This window comes from Diadema antillarum, unplaced genomic scaffold (assembly GCF_040938485.1).
Source record: "Diadema antillarum isolate AM-2024a unplaced genomic scaffold, OU_Dant_1.0 seq00000781_RagTag, whole genome shotgun sequence".
Lineage (NCBI taxonomy): Eukaryota > Metazoa > Echinodermata > Echinoidea > Diadematoida > Diadematidae > Diadema > Diadema antillarum.
In genome coordinates, this window is record NW_027271669.1 from 1,402,673 (window position 1) to 1,420,992 (window position 18,320).

General features: G+C 37.6%; 1 protein-coding gene across 1 annotated transcript in view; it reads left to right on the plus strand.

Moving 5' to 3' along the window:
- Window positions 1-18,100, plus strand: part of LOC139739059 (glypican-5-like) — a gene marked incomplete at its 3' end in the record, with an annotated part of 66,475 nt that extends 48,375 nt beyond the window's left edge. The window contains exons 3-7 of the mRNA XM_071649672.1: window positions 1,076-1,773; window positions 7,178-7,431; window positions 13,759-13,888; window positions 17,322-17,490; window positions 17,958-18,100. Of these exons, the coding sequence (XP_071505773.1) occupies window positions 1,076-1,773; window positions 7,178-7,431; window positions 13,759-13,888; window positions 17,322-17,490; window positions 17,958-18,100 (1,394 nt within the window). The remainder of the gene's footprint in view (window positions 1-1,075; window positions 1,774-7,177; window positions 7,432-13,758; window positions 13,889-17,321; window positions 17,491-17,957) is intronic.
- Between the last annotated feature and the right edge of the window lie 220 nt (window positions 18,101-18,320).

Consider the following 18,320-nt stretch of genomic DNA (forward strand, 5'->3'; position numbering starts at 1 on the left):
TATTGAATATATTCATTTCTGAACCCTTAAACTCTCCACAGACTACATGTACAGGTCTCTAGTCTCGTGACTCAGTGTATTATATTGGAATAGTTTATGGATGACTTGTTTTATCTAGATAGCCTGAAATCCATTTAAATCTAGTAAAATAAAAAAAAACAATCAAATCAAATTCTCAATTAAATCCTCAATTTTAATGCATTTGTTAACTAGAAAAGAGTGTAATTTAATGAAATAGTCTCTGTTTCATATCATTTTGTTGAATACTATTTTTGTCTCAGTACAAATGAAAGCTTGGAAAATGACTCAATTAAAAATGAAATTTATCTTCAAGTTGGTATTCTAAATGTAAAGTTTCCTGCCTTTTGGTAAGCTCATGGATAAAATGGGATTAATTACTGTCAGATCAATGTTCAAATCAATTTAGATTCTTTATTCATGGAGTTTGTTTGTGAAAAAAAGTTGTCTTGGTAAGTTTTCTTTGGATTATTAAGACAAAAAATCGTCTTGTGATCATGTGGACAAACTGTAACGTGAGTTACCGTAACATGAGTTACCGCTTCACATGACGATACCTGGAGAATGTAAGACAATTGGAAATTTTACCATACTCGGTGATGTATGTTGTTAGTCCATGACTTTGACACAATAGACTTTAAAGTCTCTCTGTTTCTTGTTTGAGGAAACTTTTGAATATAAGACATGCCAAATTTTTGCATGTCCAAATTATGTAACGTGAGTTACCGACATTTGTAGTGTTTTATCTCATAGTTCTCATAAGAGTCTGTGGATGTAATGTTGCTGTGAGGTAGGATGGAGGTGCATGATACTCATTCACATATAGTAACTCATATCACTAATTAGGTTTTAAGGATATTGATCTCAACGACCTAATTTTGAGTTCAAAATGTAACGTGAGTTACCGTGGAAATGCCCATATATATATATATATATATATATGTGTGTATGTGTGTATATTTTATATATAAAATACGTAAAACATAAATATTGATCTCACATCAATGTCTTGAGAATGTCTAGCAATTAGAAGTTTTTGTTCTCTGTTCCATTTCAGCTGAATTTGAAGAGCTTTTGCAGTATGGCAAAGAGAGGATACAGCAACACTTCAGGCAGTCATACACAAGAATTGCAGTCCAGATGAACAGTCCAATTGAGGATCTTTTTGGCACTGTGTTGGATTACCTGCATGGGATGGAAGTGGACATTGAGGCCACGGTCGCACGCTTCTTCAACACACTCTTTCCCCACATCTACACCAGCCACATCAATCCAACAGTGACACGGCTCAACCCTGCCTATCGTGACTGTCTGTCCAACCGAGCATCTGTCATCATGCCGTTTGGCTATGCACATCGCGAGCTGTCTCAGGTTCTTGAAAAGTCACTGACAGTGGCCCGCATGTTTCTAAGTGCAGTCAATTTGGGCCTGGAGGTCATGAACTCCACTGTAAACATGGCAGTAACGGGCAAGTGTGAGCGGGCCCTGATGAAGATGCGCTACTGTGGTCAGTGCCAGAGCCTGGTTGGGGTGCCAGCTTGCCAGGGCTACTGCTTCAATGTCATCAAGGGCTGCCTGGCCAACTTTATGGACTTGGACCTCTACTGGAGGGAGTATGTAGCCAGGGTAGTAGACCTGGTCCGTGTTGGTATGACAGCTGAGTATGACCTGCAGCAAACCATGTTCTCTCTCAATGAGAGAGTAAAGGCAGCTATTGACCGTGCTGTTGAGGACAAAGATTACATCATTCAAGCAGTAAGCTACATATGAAATTAATCTCATTCCAGCTATTGTTTTCTTTCCACCAATGAAGCTGACATAATAAAATCAAACCATGAAATTTATTTTAAAAAGTCAGCTCAGAGATCAGTGAAAAACAAAAAAAGTGGGCATTTCACGCATATGATAGGCCATGGGGTGAAGCTGAAAAAGAGGCTTAGAAAATGGGTTTCGTTCCAGCAACACTGGCACTACTTTCTGAATGCGGAAATGTGATGTTTTGTACATCCTAAATATACTGTAAAAAGTTCTCCTCGAAATATCCTGCAGTTTTTGCGAAAATCCATATTTTATAAACTGCGACCAGCAGCCCAATACACATATCGTAATGGGGCTGCGGATTGTAGCATTTAGGATCATGACAGGGAATTATCGCGGACAAATGTCAACCTTAAATCGAACAAAAATTCTTCAATTTGAAGACTTACAAGTAAGGTTGAAGTATTGACAACAGGGTTCGTGCAAGGTTTGGTTCTACATATAGTCATTTTCTGTTCGATTTGATGACTTAATATGACTAGGTCGAGAGGAATCTGGGAGAGCTACGCTGAATTGACGGTCAGCGCAGGCGCACACATCACTGCGCACAAATTTCGTATCCATTGACTGGATATTAGCTGTCTGTGTGTGCATGCGCTGGCCGTCAATTCAGTGTAGCTCTCCCAGTTTCCTCTCGACCGAGTCACATTTAGTCATCAATTTGAACAGAAAGGAACTATTTGCAGAAGCAAACCTTGCACGAACTCTGTTATCAATACTTCAAATTTATTAATAAGTCTTCAAATTGAAGATTTTTTCCCGATTTTAAGTTGATATTTGTCCGCGATAAAATATCCGTCATGATCCTGTATGCTACAGTTCACAGCCCCATGACGCTATGCGTATGGGGCTGCTGGCCGCAGTTACTTAGTATGCGTATGGGGCTGCTAGCCGCAGTTACGCGTATGGGGCTGCTAGCCGCAGTATAGTTCCCATAGTGTTTCTAAGCTGAAATGCATATACACATTTGTAAAGCACTGCTTTTAGCCATATACCCAGAAAAAAAGTGAAGTTTTGGTTTAATAGTTGCATTATATCTCATGTTTCAGCTTTTCCTGATGCTGGCTATGCAAAGGAGGACAAGAGCAAAGTGGTTCAAGACCATATGAGAGAGAGCACTGACTGACCGTCAGAGGTCAAGGCAAATGCCTTATATTCTGTTCAAAGACATGTTATTAATCAAATGACTAATCATTCAAGGCAAAAAAAAGAAAAAAAAATCAGTGTGTTTGTTTGTGTGTGTGTCCGCGTGCATGTGGGAGAATCTTATTGTACACACACACACACACACACACACCCTCACATGCACACACACATACGCACACACATAGTTATGAAGATTCAATATACCCAAGTGTATTAAAATATTATTCTACATGCCTTGGCCATTTATCACATCAGCATCATAAAAAAGATTATCATAAACATGAACACACACAATGATATAATACATGTACTGATCAGTGCATTACACATACACAGGTGCATAAAAACGCTGACATATTATATACACTCACACGCACACATACAAACTCATTTACACACATGAGACATTACTATTAAACAGATCATATTGTTTATCAGTAAACATGTTTTTCTTTTCTTCTTCTTCTTCTTCTTCTTAAGAAGCTTTAATATACTTAGATCACATAGCAATCACGTTGTTCATGAAATATTATACATTACTTTAGCACTAGAAAATTTAATCTTCATAAAATTTCCTGAAGTTTTCATTGCTATCATTAGGTTACAACATGGTGGGACACTACCTCCTTTCATGTAAGATAGCTCAAAATGAAAATCAGTCAAATTTTCTAGTTTTAATAAATTTCCTGGAACATTCCATGGTCCAAATATCCTTGAAAGGGTGTCAAAGTTTTGAAAAATGTCAATATATAAAATAAAGGCAAAATTATAGTTTACCCATTCATGAGTGAAAACTGTTGGATTCTGCATTGGAGGCAATGTGTACCTGAAAATCTTGGAGAGAATAAAACAGGTTTGGCATTAAAAATTATGATAACATTGCAATTAACATCCAATATCAGAGGATCTGTGCAAACCTGACTCAACTTATGCACAATTTTCATTTGGCTGGTGTGTATTAATTTTAGCAAACTGATTTTGTACTCACACCTACATTGTACTGACCTTTCTACATGAACATTCTGTTTCAGTATTAATAATAGTTACATATTTTTTTCCCCAGAGTGGGAGAAACAAATTTTAATCGTAGTCATTCAGTTTTATGAAAAAAAAACACACTTAGGAAAACATCTTTGTTCTTAGAATAATTCAACCCTAATCAAATCATAATAGTGGGCAGAAATGTTTGCTAAAGGGCGAACAATCACATACTGAGGCAAGGAGTCAAAACATGTTGCATAAACATTGGCATTCAAAATACAGGAAGCAATCTGTATTACAAAGACATTTTATCATGCACAACTTTGGTAAGATGTCAATTCTTGAATATCAATCACATTGACCAAAGCATTGGTGCATATACAGTACATTCTGTTGTTTCTGAACTTTGCACTGAAGTTCTTTGTGTATGTGTGTGAATGTTTCAGTGGTGTATAGGCCTATATATTGCTCCATTTTATCAAGGACAACTTATAGTAACATGACAATGTTTTCATGCTTCAATATCAATCATATTAACCTATTTTCCTTGGCAAGTAATGAGCAGGTTGACTCTGTTGCAAATGATGCATTTCACAGGCAACACAGCAGAACCTGAAGAGCTTCCAGAAGAAAATCTTGATCTTGATGTGAGCGTCTTAGGGGAGGAAACAGATGCTCCTGCTGACGGACCAGGCTCCTCCTTCAGCTTTCGTTTCCTAGCACGTTTCATGGAATCCTATTTAATACAATGGAGAAATGAACAGCAGTGATTAGCCGTTGGATTTTGTTAGGGGGAAAAAAAGGCTAAACGCTAGAGGGAGGGATTGAACATTACACTCAATATATCATTAAATGTACGGTAGACTATTGACTGCCAATATTTGAATCTTGTAATTACCAATAGGCCCTAGTACTATGTCAGGTAATCATTAACACCTCATGATCATTGTCATCATCAACTACTTCAACTTGTACTTGCAGTGCAATTACTGATTTTAAATTACATCTACAGCTTTCAGCACCTGATCACATGCAATATAAATTATCATAATTATGAATACAACTGCCTTATCATCATTAATACTAGTAATCCTTCCTTTCACTATCACCACCACCCGCTGCTTTATAGTTTGGCACAACATAATGGTAATCATATGTTTTAGGGAGTTTAATTGTTGCAATTATGTTATTGTCATTGTTGGTCTTTTAGATCTATTTATATCAAATATTAATAAGTTAATATAATGAGATGCTTAATGTGTGTTTTGAGGGAGGATTCGCCAATTTCGGGGTGAGAGAAACAGGATGGATTTTTAATATTAATACTCCATGGCCATGATTATGAAAATATAAATTTACATGCAGTTTAGACCTTTTTCAATCCAGTCCTGTGTGTCAAGACTTTTACAAAACAATATCACCGATCAGCTACATCAACCTAACCTGGGCTGTACATAGAACATTGTAAAATTACATCTAACATTGTTAGGCGACATTAGAACGGCGCTATGCCATGCCAAGGTGAAATTCAAGATAATTTATCTAAGTAACAGACACGCTAACGGCTAAGCTACTGCATTAGCGCCCATGATAACATACACAAGCAACGTTCATAACATAGCTATTAAACGTTGTACAATTGTACTTGTAGTCATCATGGTCATCATTATGAGTGAGACTGCACTGCAGTGTCGACTGCTACGACTCGACTGTACGCACGTAAACTAACCTGTATAATGGCTGTAAATTATCCTACTACGTAGGTTGCAGTCAGTCCCCCTGAGCAGCTGAATCACTTCGTTCTGGTCTGCGATTTCACGGTCTCCCCCACTCAATTTGATCCACTCTTTGGCACACAAAATAGGTTTCGTCTATCTTAGGTTTGTCATAGCCGTGAAATTTTCAAACTTCGTCGATGTTATATGCATAATAACGCATAATAAGTTTCGGCTGAGCAGACGACGTAGACGCGTCGACAGGCTCACAGGGGGCGGCCATTTTGACTCGTAAACAGTAATTCTCGATTCGGATTGGATAACATACATCACATGATCGTTCGCGAATGAATATCGTACACGGCAAAGTGTACATATTCAGCTCCTCAGTGACAAAAAAGTTCACTGTTTCCCCCTAAATTACCAAAATACTGCAGGAGGGTTTGTGTCGAACTTTTTCCTGTAGCCTTTTTGGTGTTTTGTTTACACGTAGCTGTGGAGAAATTTTAGTGCCGCAGTTGTCGGAACGAAACAAGCGAAAAAACCAGCTCACCCCATGGCCTATGATTGCTTATTCAGCTTTTGAAATGACTTTGCATCTTGTAGCCTTTTCATAAACTCATCCTCCAATTATCCGCCTAAGAATTATGCAGACATTTCAATAAAAAATGTGTTCACAAACTCTGAAAATTATCCACACTTTTTTTTTACGAGCGCCCGTCCTGAAAAAAGGCGGATAATCGTCATGGTGACTGCACACGTCCCTCCTGCGGGAAAGACAGGTGACCTTTTGACCGCACCCCGGCAATTATCCGCATAACTTTGGATTTGCGTTCACAAACTCCAAATCTGGTCCCGATGCTGCTATTATGCGGATAATAGAAGCATCGAAAAAAAGCGGATAATTCTTGCCCCGCTCCAATTTTATGACCAAATCATGCAGATTTTATCCGCATAAAAAATGTGGATATTATCCGCATAATTGAGTTTATGAAAGGGGTATTACTTTTTAAAATGTATGAATTAGATATATTTAAGCTGAAACTGTATAATTTACGGACATGGAAACTATGATATAAGCAATTTATCATGTTGCCTTGTTAAAGTGAATAGGAAAGTTTTGTTTTGTTTTTGTTTTTGTTTTGTTTTTTGCTGGAATTTAGCATGGATATATCAAGAAAAATGAGTTGGGAGTACTACTTTGATGGTAAAGGAACTTCAAAACCAAATATTCAGTCATTATTTGGCTCCCATATTCTACCAAGCAACCATCACATATTACCACTCTATGATAACGTCACAAGGAAAAAATGTTAAGGAATCTTCAAAACCATGCCAAGTGCAGGAAAATAGATAAATAGTATTATTTTAATTTCTTTATTCTTTTTAGTAGACATTATTAACAAACTATTTCAGAGAAGCTACTAGAGATATTAGCCACGGTAGCCTCATGTAAACAGGAAAATACTAAGTAAAGAATGGACCTCTTTTTTTTTCAGACTCTGAGGACATGTGGACCACCCCCCATCTCAAGACCCTCACCGTACAATGACTTCGCCATCAACAACCCTGCCATGGATGTCCCCATTGCACCCAACCCATCCATCCCTCTGGATGAGCGGTTACTGCAGTTTCTGGAGAATCTGGACACCTCTAAAAGCGTGTTCCGGGACCTTCCTGTCCTCATGTGTTCCCAGGGGAACATGGCCAAGGATTCTAACAATGACTGCTGGACTGGAGAGACTAGTGGAAGGTGAGTTGCCATGACAACTGACTGCTAATCTCAGAAATCAGCCATCCTATACCAACTACACAGCAAAGCTTCAACTAACATGAGCTGCATTGTAGTCTGGCACCAATTACTGTTATGTGATATATTTTATGGGGTTCTATTTTCACTAGTTTTGCAAGTTGGGTGCTGTTTGTGAATTAAACAACATGTGAAAGTATCAGCTCTGGTCCTGACATGAATTTGTCCAGCACACATACATGTACTGGTAGGCTATGCACTGTACAAGAACAAAGTGTGTGATAATACTGATGCTATGAGCATGAATTTAAACACTCACAAAATTGTCTCAAAGTCCTGAAAATTAGACTCGCTTAATGATATATGGCATATACAGTATTGTAATAGCAATTTATATCACATGTCATGGTTTCTTTGGAGAGCTAAAATTCAGTTATGACTGCTTATAGTTTCCTTTCATTTATTGTTATATTTCGAATGTCTACAATGTATTTTCTATCCAAGTTGATTATCAAAATGAATTATATATCAGCCTTATTTCTATGGGAAAGTAACATGCTTTGTTGCTTGTATAGGAGTTTCCCCCCTTTTTTAGGTTATTAAGCAGACTGTCACTGTGTAGACATTTTATATTCATTATTCCCTGGACCTGTTTTCATAGAGAGCTATGCATGTTTTACACGGTACAACTATTGCAGTTACAATTCACAGTGCTGCAATAATAAGTGCAATTAATGCAACAATGATTGCAAACTCCTCTTAAAACAGCACTTTTGCATTGACAACCAATGAAGCTAATGACACCCCAGTTTAAATAAAATGTGTGAATTGATCCTTTCACAGGTGCAAGACCAGAAACCATCTGTCTGTAATACCAAATGACCTGCTTATGGCTTCGATATATTCTGTAGAAATCAGTTTAAAGGGATAGTACAGTGTTGGTGGAGGTGAGAATTGGGCTTTTAACTTTTTGCGAGATACCAAGAAAACACTTATGAAACAGTACAGAGCATACCATTTTAAGAGGAATTCAAAGTTTACTTGATGGAAATCGGGTTTGGAATGACTGAAACATTCCAAAAACAAAGTAAAACAAAGCGATCGTGTGAAAGTGTGGGTCCCACACTTTATTAGAATCGCTCTTTTTGGATATCTCAGCCATTTCAAAACCAATTTTCATCAAATAAACGTTGAATTCCTCATAAAATTACATGCTCTTTCATATTTCATAAGAGGTTTTTCATTATCTCACCAAAATTTTTTAGAAATCTGTACAATCCCTTTAAGATGAGAGTAATCATGTTTAGAAGCATGTTTGTGACTATTGACATCTTAGGTAATATAACTGTTCTTGATCTTGGTTTGGACACACCATGGGTCAGCTAGGAAGATCGTTGTGGTGACGTGTTGGTCAAACCGGTCAAACTGCCAGCATAGTTTCATTGGGAGATTACGATCATGCTTATTTTGATGAACAACTTATTGTATGCCACCATTTCAAAATCTCATGCTTGCTGGTACTGATAATGCATTCCAGCCAGAAACCATGAAATTATTTCGGGGACAAATATTGCTCTTAACCCCACTCTTTTCTCTCTTCGAGTTTTGTGTCGCCATCCTAAAGCACCCCGGCCTAAAGCACCCCAGCCGGTCCTTTGTTTGGGAGTGGTATAAGGTCTCACGATCCCCTGAAAGGAATTGGAAGAAATTGAACATATTCAGGTGTGAAACCTGGCATGTGCTATTCATACAACTCAGCAGGCTATGGAAATTGATTTCCAATGTTATCTCCAAAAGGCAGGCAACATGCCAAAAGGGTTTGTTATAATCCCCTCAAAAATGTCCCATTGAGGACAGGCAAGGGGAGGGGATTTCATCAGTAGTGTGGGATGTAGTGTTGAATTCTATTCATTAGTTTTATTATTCCATTCAACTTGCCTCTTTTGAACTTGAGAGCTGACAGTGTTTTGGAGAGTTAGCACATAACAACTCTGAACTATAGGTTCCCTGTCTGTTTAACCATGTTGTACACAAGAAATACACTGTAAATATGCTTGAAGAGTGTAGGCAGTGAGAGGAATGACTTCGTTCCAAATCTAATGCTGCACTGCAATCTACTGTCAATATATAAACTTATTTTAATACACAAAATGACATCTTTATCACACACACTCTCTTGCACTCATACTCTCTCTCTCTCTCTCTCTCTCTCTCTCACACACACACACACACAGACCCAAACACCTGTAAAAATGGGCTTTTAAGAAATGTAGATACAGAACTCTAAAGCATTTCAGACTCGACCACATGATTTGACAAGTATCCGTTTGGCATTTCATTCTTTCTCTGATGTATATTCCCCAGTGATCATGTTAAATGGGGACCTTTTAAGAAGTAAATTACCTTCCATGAAATGGTGAATAACAGAATAGCTTCTAAAAAATGAAATCAAAGAATGGTAGTTATGAATATGTGTTAATGGTCATTACACTGTATCTTAGTCATAATTCCTCCTCTCCCACTCTTAAATTACAAACGGCAATAGTGGCAGATTTAGGATACGATAGATGCAAACAAATTTATACTACAAATCAATTTCATACTATATTGTAAAATTTTTTGTGCTTATGTGAAGAGTACAGTTCTTTCTTCTTTATAGATCTGTGTTCATCCATCCCACACTCAAATTCATCCTAAGTCTGTGGAGGAAGCATTGCAGACTTTGCAGTTATTTTTATTTTTTATTACCAATGATGTTTGTGATTGCGGTCTGTTACATCACAAATGTCCATACTTCATTGAATGATCAACAATTGTGAAATGTTCTTTTCTCTACTGTAGTATGACACTATAGTACCGTTTCATGCTCAGCACTTACCATGTTACTTGCATTCAAATAAATGCAATGGATCATGATAGATACTACATTCTTTGGTAATTTGCAGCAAAATACACTTTGATATGTATCAAGCAAATTGGTTAGGCATTCTGTGCCAGTACAAAGGTTCTCCAAAGTAATCTACCATAATTTCCCAAAATTAGTTTGAGCAAGACAGACCAATGGGTCTATATCTTATGTGTACTGCATTATGAATGTGTTTGTGTGTGTGCTTTTCAAAGAAGCTTGTTCCTCATGGAAAACATTTCCTTTTTTTGCCATCATATTCTCTCTTGGCATCTTGTTAATTGAGAGTGAAGACTTGATTCTGCATTCATTCCTTAGCTCACAATAGACACAGGCAGAGAACCCCACCATGGCAGAACACTACAAAGGGAATTACCGCCCCCTAGAAGGGTCTCCCTTTTCTTAGGATGGACCAATCTGTTGTGCCCCTTTTTGAATCCTAAGCCTGATTAATGAATCAAATTGGCATTTTATTGCTTGAAATGGAGCCGTTTGGCTGGCCACTTTCCCCTTTTGCCCCGGTAATCAATTGAATCGACTGAGAAGTACGTTGGGCACTGTCTGATCACACAAGGAACAAACAATGAGATCAATGATTCCTTTTCCTTTTTTTTTTGGGGGGGGGGGAGGCAGGAAGATGAAGGCATATAAGAAGGCAGCCTTAGAATTTTGTCTAATGAAATAGGAAGTAGATTTCAATTGGCACAAAAGGCTCACCCTTTCTTCTCAGCATGCAGTTTAAGACATCTCGGAATAATGTTCGTATTAACCCAAATCCTGTGGCACTGCAATCTGAGTATCCATTCCACTGAATAACATGTGTCTACAGAGCAATAGAGAATCAAGTTGGGGTAAGAGGGATGGTTTTATTTTTGTGTGTGTTTATGTTTAACATTGGTACAGTTTTGCATTAAATATAACAATAGAGGGATTTACTTAAAACATAGCAACAGTGTCATTCAGTGTTGTTTTGGAGTATGCATTATGAAATTGTAAAATCAAGTAATACTCTATGGGAAGCAAAATTATTGGAGTCTGGGTGCAGCAGGATTGACATAATCAACTAGCTTTTCAACTCGGTACACGGCAAACCAACATGTGAGAGAGAGAGAGAAAAGGCTAAAGCCCAACACCAATGTTGATTCAAGTTTTTTTTTTTTAAATCATTTCATGTCCTGAGGAAATAATAATGGAGGCACATCTATGTAAACTGTCATCTGAGGAAGTTTATTGAACTTTTCTCCTCCTCTCCATCAGACAGGGCTGAATAAAACTCAAAGAGGCACACTAGAGTGGCATGTTGGTCATCTATCTAATAAATGTGAATTTTCCTATCGCTCCTATCATTGCTGTGTGAGAAGAAAGTCATAACAGTAAGAAACTGTATGAATTATCAAAACATGCCCCAAAGGCTATACTTTATAGGAGGGAAAATGACAAAAGGGGAGGGAGTTGGTGATGGAAGCTGTTCAAACAAAGACAGCACCTGGTGTGTCAAAGCAATGGCTCAAATTTGTATTTGCACACTTCTGTGCAGTTATGATATACAGTATAAAATAATCAGTAATTATGATGGTCAACTAGCCTTTGGTAAGTTGTTCTCTAAGTCTCACACTTTAAAATGATTTCCTACTGAAATGTTTTGGTAAAATATTATCAAACATTGCACTTTGGTAAAAAGTGCATAAAATATTTTATGTGTGATGCTTCGTAGGTCAGAATTTGAGGGGGCTTTTTGTTTGTTTTTGCAGATATTTATAAATTCATCAGGGGAAAACAAATTATTCTTGCAGTACCATCCTTTTAGCTGTTACCATTCACCTGGTTAAAGAAATTGTAAACATATTTTAATTTCATTAGTGAAAGTGCAAAGATTTCTTTTTTTTCTGTTGTTAAGGTTTGATCAGTGTGATAGACTTGTCCATTCTGTGAAGATTTCATTGCAGGAATTCATTTCCGCTTTGGTATTCCCATGTAACCATATATGATGGGGTATGGGTTGAGGGCAAGGAGTGTGCAGTATATGAACACCATTTTTGTGAATGATGCTGGTGTTTATATTCCATTTGGAAGCACACTTTCTAGCACAGAGATTAAAATTCTTTGGGGTTAAGTGGGACTGCTAGTCTTTGGAGTCGAGAAGGGGTACATTTTCATTGAGCAAGGAGGCTTTTGCCTTTGTCCCAAAAATATCCCTGGCAGGCATGACAAATCCACATTGTGCATTTTGGCTGGGTTTGTGAGTGCAGTTTTTGGGGATGATGTGTTATGAATACCAGTGAACTGTAACTCCCAGAACTCTCCCTTCCCTCACCTTTGTCTCTACCAGCCCATGAGGACTTAGACTTTAGGCACACAGATTAAACCACCACCCCTCAATAAAGGGGCAGAATGGAGGTAAACATACAGCTTTCCATCCACTGAATGAGAGGCCTGTCTTTTAATTAGAGTGGAGGACCGCTACAATGTTTGCCCGTCACTTTTCATCCCTCTTTCTGACATATCCGTGACGAAATGTCTTTGACGCTTGTTGAAAAATCGGGGTCTTGGTACACACAAAGTGCTCTTAGCACCCGCTTGGTCCAATGTGGTAAATTCGCCTTCAATAGGACTTACAAATTGTGTCTGGGATAATTGTCATTGTAGGTATAACCAGTACAAAAGGTGCTTGCTTGTATTCGGCTTGGAGAGGAGGTGTTACAACAATCAGAGATATTTCAAGATGCATTATTGGGCTGACATGATGTTGTATAATGAGAACAGTAGTAATGACAGATGAGATATTACTGAGGTCTACAAGTTTTTTTTTGTGTTTTTTTTTCATTTTCATTCATGCATATATTATATTGCACAACATAATATCTTTAACATGTTTTGCAGGCAAAATCACAAACAAACTTTCATAAATGTAATAGAAAGCTCTTAAATGCTTAAACTTTGCACAAAAGGAGTCATCAGAAAGTAATGACAGATGAAGGATATTTATTGAATGCAGAGCAGAGCCAGCACTCATACATATGATTACATGTATGTTTCCCTGTCTGTCTTATGCTTTACCATTTTTTGTTTTCACCTAGAATATGTAATTATGTAATTTGAAAGAGGTCAAAGGTCAACAAAAGTATGTCAGAATTACTTCTGTGACACACCATTCTCTTGGTAAAGTCTTTATTAGGCTTTCAAATAAACATAAACAGACAAGAATAAACATGCAGTGAGCTATTTTACATAATTTAGAAAGTTGTTGAAATATTGCTGTGTCCTTCCAGGGAACTGTATAGGCCATTATGTACAGAATCTTTAGTTGCTGAAGGGTGAAAGATAGGTGTTAAATATCATTTATGTCCAATTTCAGAAAGTTGCTTTGAGTCAATTAACACTTAGTTTCTTGTCTTTTTTGTCACCATACCCAATAATTTTTCCAGCTACCTACGGCAAGTGGTTGATGATGGACTAGCAGCACAACTCTTCAACCCAGAGGTCAAGCTTACATCCAGGGAGAGAGAGCTCCTTGATGCTCTCCGACTGATGGATAAATTGGAGCATATGACCCAAGTGAGTCAACATTATTTGGATTGACTTGAATGGTTTCAATTTAGATACGTTGAGACTGGAGATTTTTTTTTTTTTCATTTGAGCTAAGCAAATCAAATCAGAGGTATATTGATAACATACAGGTTTTGTTTTTTGCATCTTGAATTGGAATCTGAATATTGTCATGAGTCTGTCATTTCTGTTTGCTCCAACTAAAAGTTGTGGTATATTGTTGGTTGAGGTGAGGATCCAGCTTTTAACTTTTGCGAGATACATATACTTAGAAATCACTTCATGAAATCACTTCATGCAATTCTAAGAGGAATTCAAAGTTTACTTGATGAAAATCGGTTTTGAATTGACAGACATCAAAAAACAAAATAAAACAAGGCAATCCTAATAAAAGGTGGATCCCACCTTTTATTAGAACCACTCTGTTTAGGATATCACAGCCATTTCAAAACCAAATTTTATCATATAAAACTTTGAATTTCTCTTAGCATTATATGCTCAAAGATCATATTTCGTAAGAGGTTTCTCCATATCTCAAAATTGAAAAATTGTCATCAAAAGAAGTTCGAAAGCTGAAGCCCCATCTGAACCAAAGCTGTACCATCCCTTGAATGGATCTTTCCTACTTACCTCCACCATACCAGTGGGTGAAACCTTTGGCTGATGAAGTTATGTTTTCGGTTCCGTATGTAATTTGGCTGTTTGTCTGTCTGCTTGTTAGTTTGTCTGTTTGTGTACAAGATAACTCAAGAACGAATGAACAAATTTTCACAGAATTTGCAGGGTGTGTCCATAATGAGCTACAAAAGAAATACTTACATTTTGGGTCATGAGGTCAAAGGTCATAGGTAATTAAGAACATACCCAGGTAAAAGCTTAATCTCTGAATAACTCAACAATGAATTATCAGATTTTCACCAAATGTACCATGCAGACGTCCCTATGCTGCTATGTTTGTGTTGAAGATTCTGCCTATGAAATGGCAATATTTCAACCATGTTATGGCTGCTTGGTGGAGGTCCGTTCTCTCAGAGTATTCCTCATAGTTGATTTGTTTTTTTCAGTCTTCTTTGTCAAGTTACTTGAAAGCAAGAAGCTCATAATTGCAAAATCAATCATAGTGGCAACTTTTCTAATCATCCTCCAGTATATAATTAGCAATCAGTTTTTGTTTTTTGAACAGCATGATTATTTACAGTGATGCAGTCTGTGGCTTTGCTTGAAGAAATAATTTTCAAAAGTTTGTTTATCAAAATGGTAACCTGACAGACAGTTTTGGTTGTAGGGAACATTTTTCGTCATCTAGTTAAGCCTATATATTATTCTGTTTCATGGTCTATGCATATTTTTGCATTGAGTCTTATTCTTTCTCTTTAAACAACAACATAACCACCACGATGCTAATTTTCTCCTCCCTCCACCTCCGATGAAGATCTTCTCAAACAACAAAAAGTTACTTTCACTATCAGAGCCACCAATATACTTGAATGTGTAATGCAAAAATCTTCCACACCCAGATTATCTCCTGCCTACCACTGGTGATTCCTTCTACCTAGTTTTTTGAGGGAGTCTCTGTTTGCTAGTCAAACACGGAGAGAGATTCTGTGATAAGAATGCAGGTTTTTAAATCACATCACTCCTGTTAGCATAGCTCCTTAAGCTGCTATTGTACTCCCATTAAAACCAATGATGATGTTTGGCTTCAGGCTTCATATGCAGCTGCTTCCCCACTGCCCCCCTCCCCCATCCCTGTACTTTTCATTACCATGTAGCCATGAAGCACATAATGTACCTCTACAATTCACACCTTTCCATACATAACTATCTCATTCAAGCAACGCTGCTGCATTACGGCTGTGAGATGGCAAAACAACATATTATCTACATGCAACCTCTTATCTAGTAAATCAAGTTGAAAGTTTGCAAGTGTACAGCTCTTTTAGTGTTGTTGTTAAATGTTTCACATCTAATCTTAGAAGGACCAGTAGTATCATGGATTTCACTAGGCCCCTCATTTTTTGAATAATTTGCATAAATCAAATCATATGTGGTTTTACTGCACTAACCTATCCAAATTAATACTACAGCAAAACAATGTAAGTCCCGATTAATGGGACACATAGGCCCTACATGTCCCACAATGTCATTCTGCACATGTATCTGCCGGCCACGCACAGTCGTGTAGCCTAATACTGTGTAAAAATGTATATGGCAATACAATGTATTACATGTAGATACGTTGTTTTGCCAAGTTTGTGATGGCCGAGTGTTGAGAAGGGGCCAGTGTATCACTGCTTACATTGTTCTGCCAACAAATTCCAACATTTCCCACTTGGAGGGGCCATTATATCTCAGTAACGGGATGCTTTTTGAACTCAAGATCTTTTCAAGAGTCAAATTACACTAAAACACATCAGAGTATGCAACGAAGTCAAGTTTCCAAAATTGTTGACGTATGTTGTTTTGCCATCCCACGGCCGATTAGGTGTCAGTGGTGTTTACTTGTAATCTTTGTCCTTCTCATGATATCTCTTCCCTCTTTTCTCCCTCTCAGTAACAATGTATTTTGATTTCTTTTTTCTTTTTCTTTTTTTTTTTGCAACTGTCCAATGTCAAACACATGGGATAAACAAGAGTTGTTGGGTAAAGGAAGTTTAGAAACGGTTGATTTGCAGAGAGCCAAGTTTAATACAATTTCTTTATCACCACAAGGAATTCACTCAGTTGTGCATACGGAACTGGCAGTCAGTGAACAAGAGATGGCGCTGTTTTTAAATCACTTTAGTGCATTGATGGGAAGATATAAAGCAAATATATTGGTATGCTTACCCAGACACTACATATGGAGGAGAGCTATGGGGATAAGCCATATTCTTGTCCTCAATAGTGTTTATCACTTGATGATTTCTGGAGGATTTAAGGCCTAATTTTTTTTATTTTTTTATTTTTTTGCCAAATGGCACAAAGACTGGTGCTGTAACTGGAGCAAATGCAATTCTTGCTGCTTTGTATCAGAAGATTGATGCTCTAAATGGTAAGGTGTTTTATATAAGCACTTTTCATGCTCAGAAGTGAGAACTAATCGACTTTGCAACCAATCAGATCAAGTTGTAAGGCATTATTTGTGTGTGTGTGTGTGTGTGTGTGTGTGTCCCAGTGAGAAAATTACCTGTCATATTATGCTTGCCTTAAGTGCATGTAAAGAAAATGTTCCACAGTGCCTTCGGAAAATATAGAGATTCCTCTATCATATGACAAGAAATATTTGTAGATACCCGAGTTGGGTTTTTGTTACAATTGTCAGAGTTTTTCTTTGAAACCTTTAATATGTAAATGGGCATTAATGGAATCATGAATGGAATGCTGTGACAGTATTGTTCTCTCATTGTTTGTTGGTGTTTCCTCTCATTTCTTTTCTTCTTCTTTTCTTGTCCTGTGACAGAAAATGGAAAAATTCTTGACACATTACTTGGTGAGCAAGAATCCTAATTTTGGAGATGACGAATGGAGTGGGGATGGCTTCAGCGGCAGTGGGTCTGGTAGTGGAGACTACAGTGGTAGTGGAGATGACACAGAGACTACACCTCTACCTCATTTTACACTCACTACAGGTATGACAGGGAGGGAGAGGGCCAAGTGTGTACTGCTTTTCATTGACACGTACCCAATTCTATTTTTCTTAGAACTTGAAAGGTGTGTAACACTGACAAAATTCTTGCAAATGGCATAGTGAATTTGCATCATTTCAAATGTTTTCCAGAGAAAGGAGCTAAGACACGAAAGAATTCAATGTGACAGCAGGATTATATCGAAGTATAAATTATCTTCATAATCGAGTATAAGATTGTCAAAAAGTATGACATTGTGTTTCTGTGTTATTTTAATGACAATGGAAAATACTTCAATGACCATTGACTGACATTTAATCAACTCTGTCATTGCAGCAAGCAAGTTTTTTGTGTATAATATATCTTATGACATTTTGACATATCGGCTTACGAGGATACTTTACTGAACAGATATTTATCACTGGATGGTAACCATTCTGTTTTCTATATCCTGATCTCTCCTACAACAGCTGCAGGCCAGGATCCTGATTTCAGCTTTGAGCCAACGCCAAAGACGTCAAGAACTAAGAGCCCACATGAACCCACAGAGAAAATTCCTTACAGACCTATTACGGAGGACCCATCAGGTCAGGAGGAAACGCCCAAACCAGCTGTGAGAGCAGGGGCTGCACCCACATACACTGTCACCTCTTTAGCAATAACTGTCCTCTCCCTCTGTGCATCATTACTTGTTCATTGGTGATACAGTGTAATCTCTCAGAGCTTAATGCTCTCTTGGACCTTACATCCAATCTCATTTGGACTTGGCTGAGCATGGCTGACCAACAAGGACATAAAAAGAAGCTTGATCAACAACTTCACATCTCTTGTGC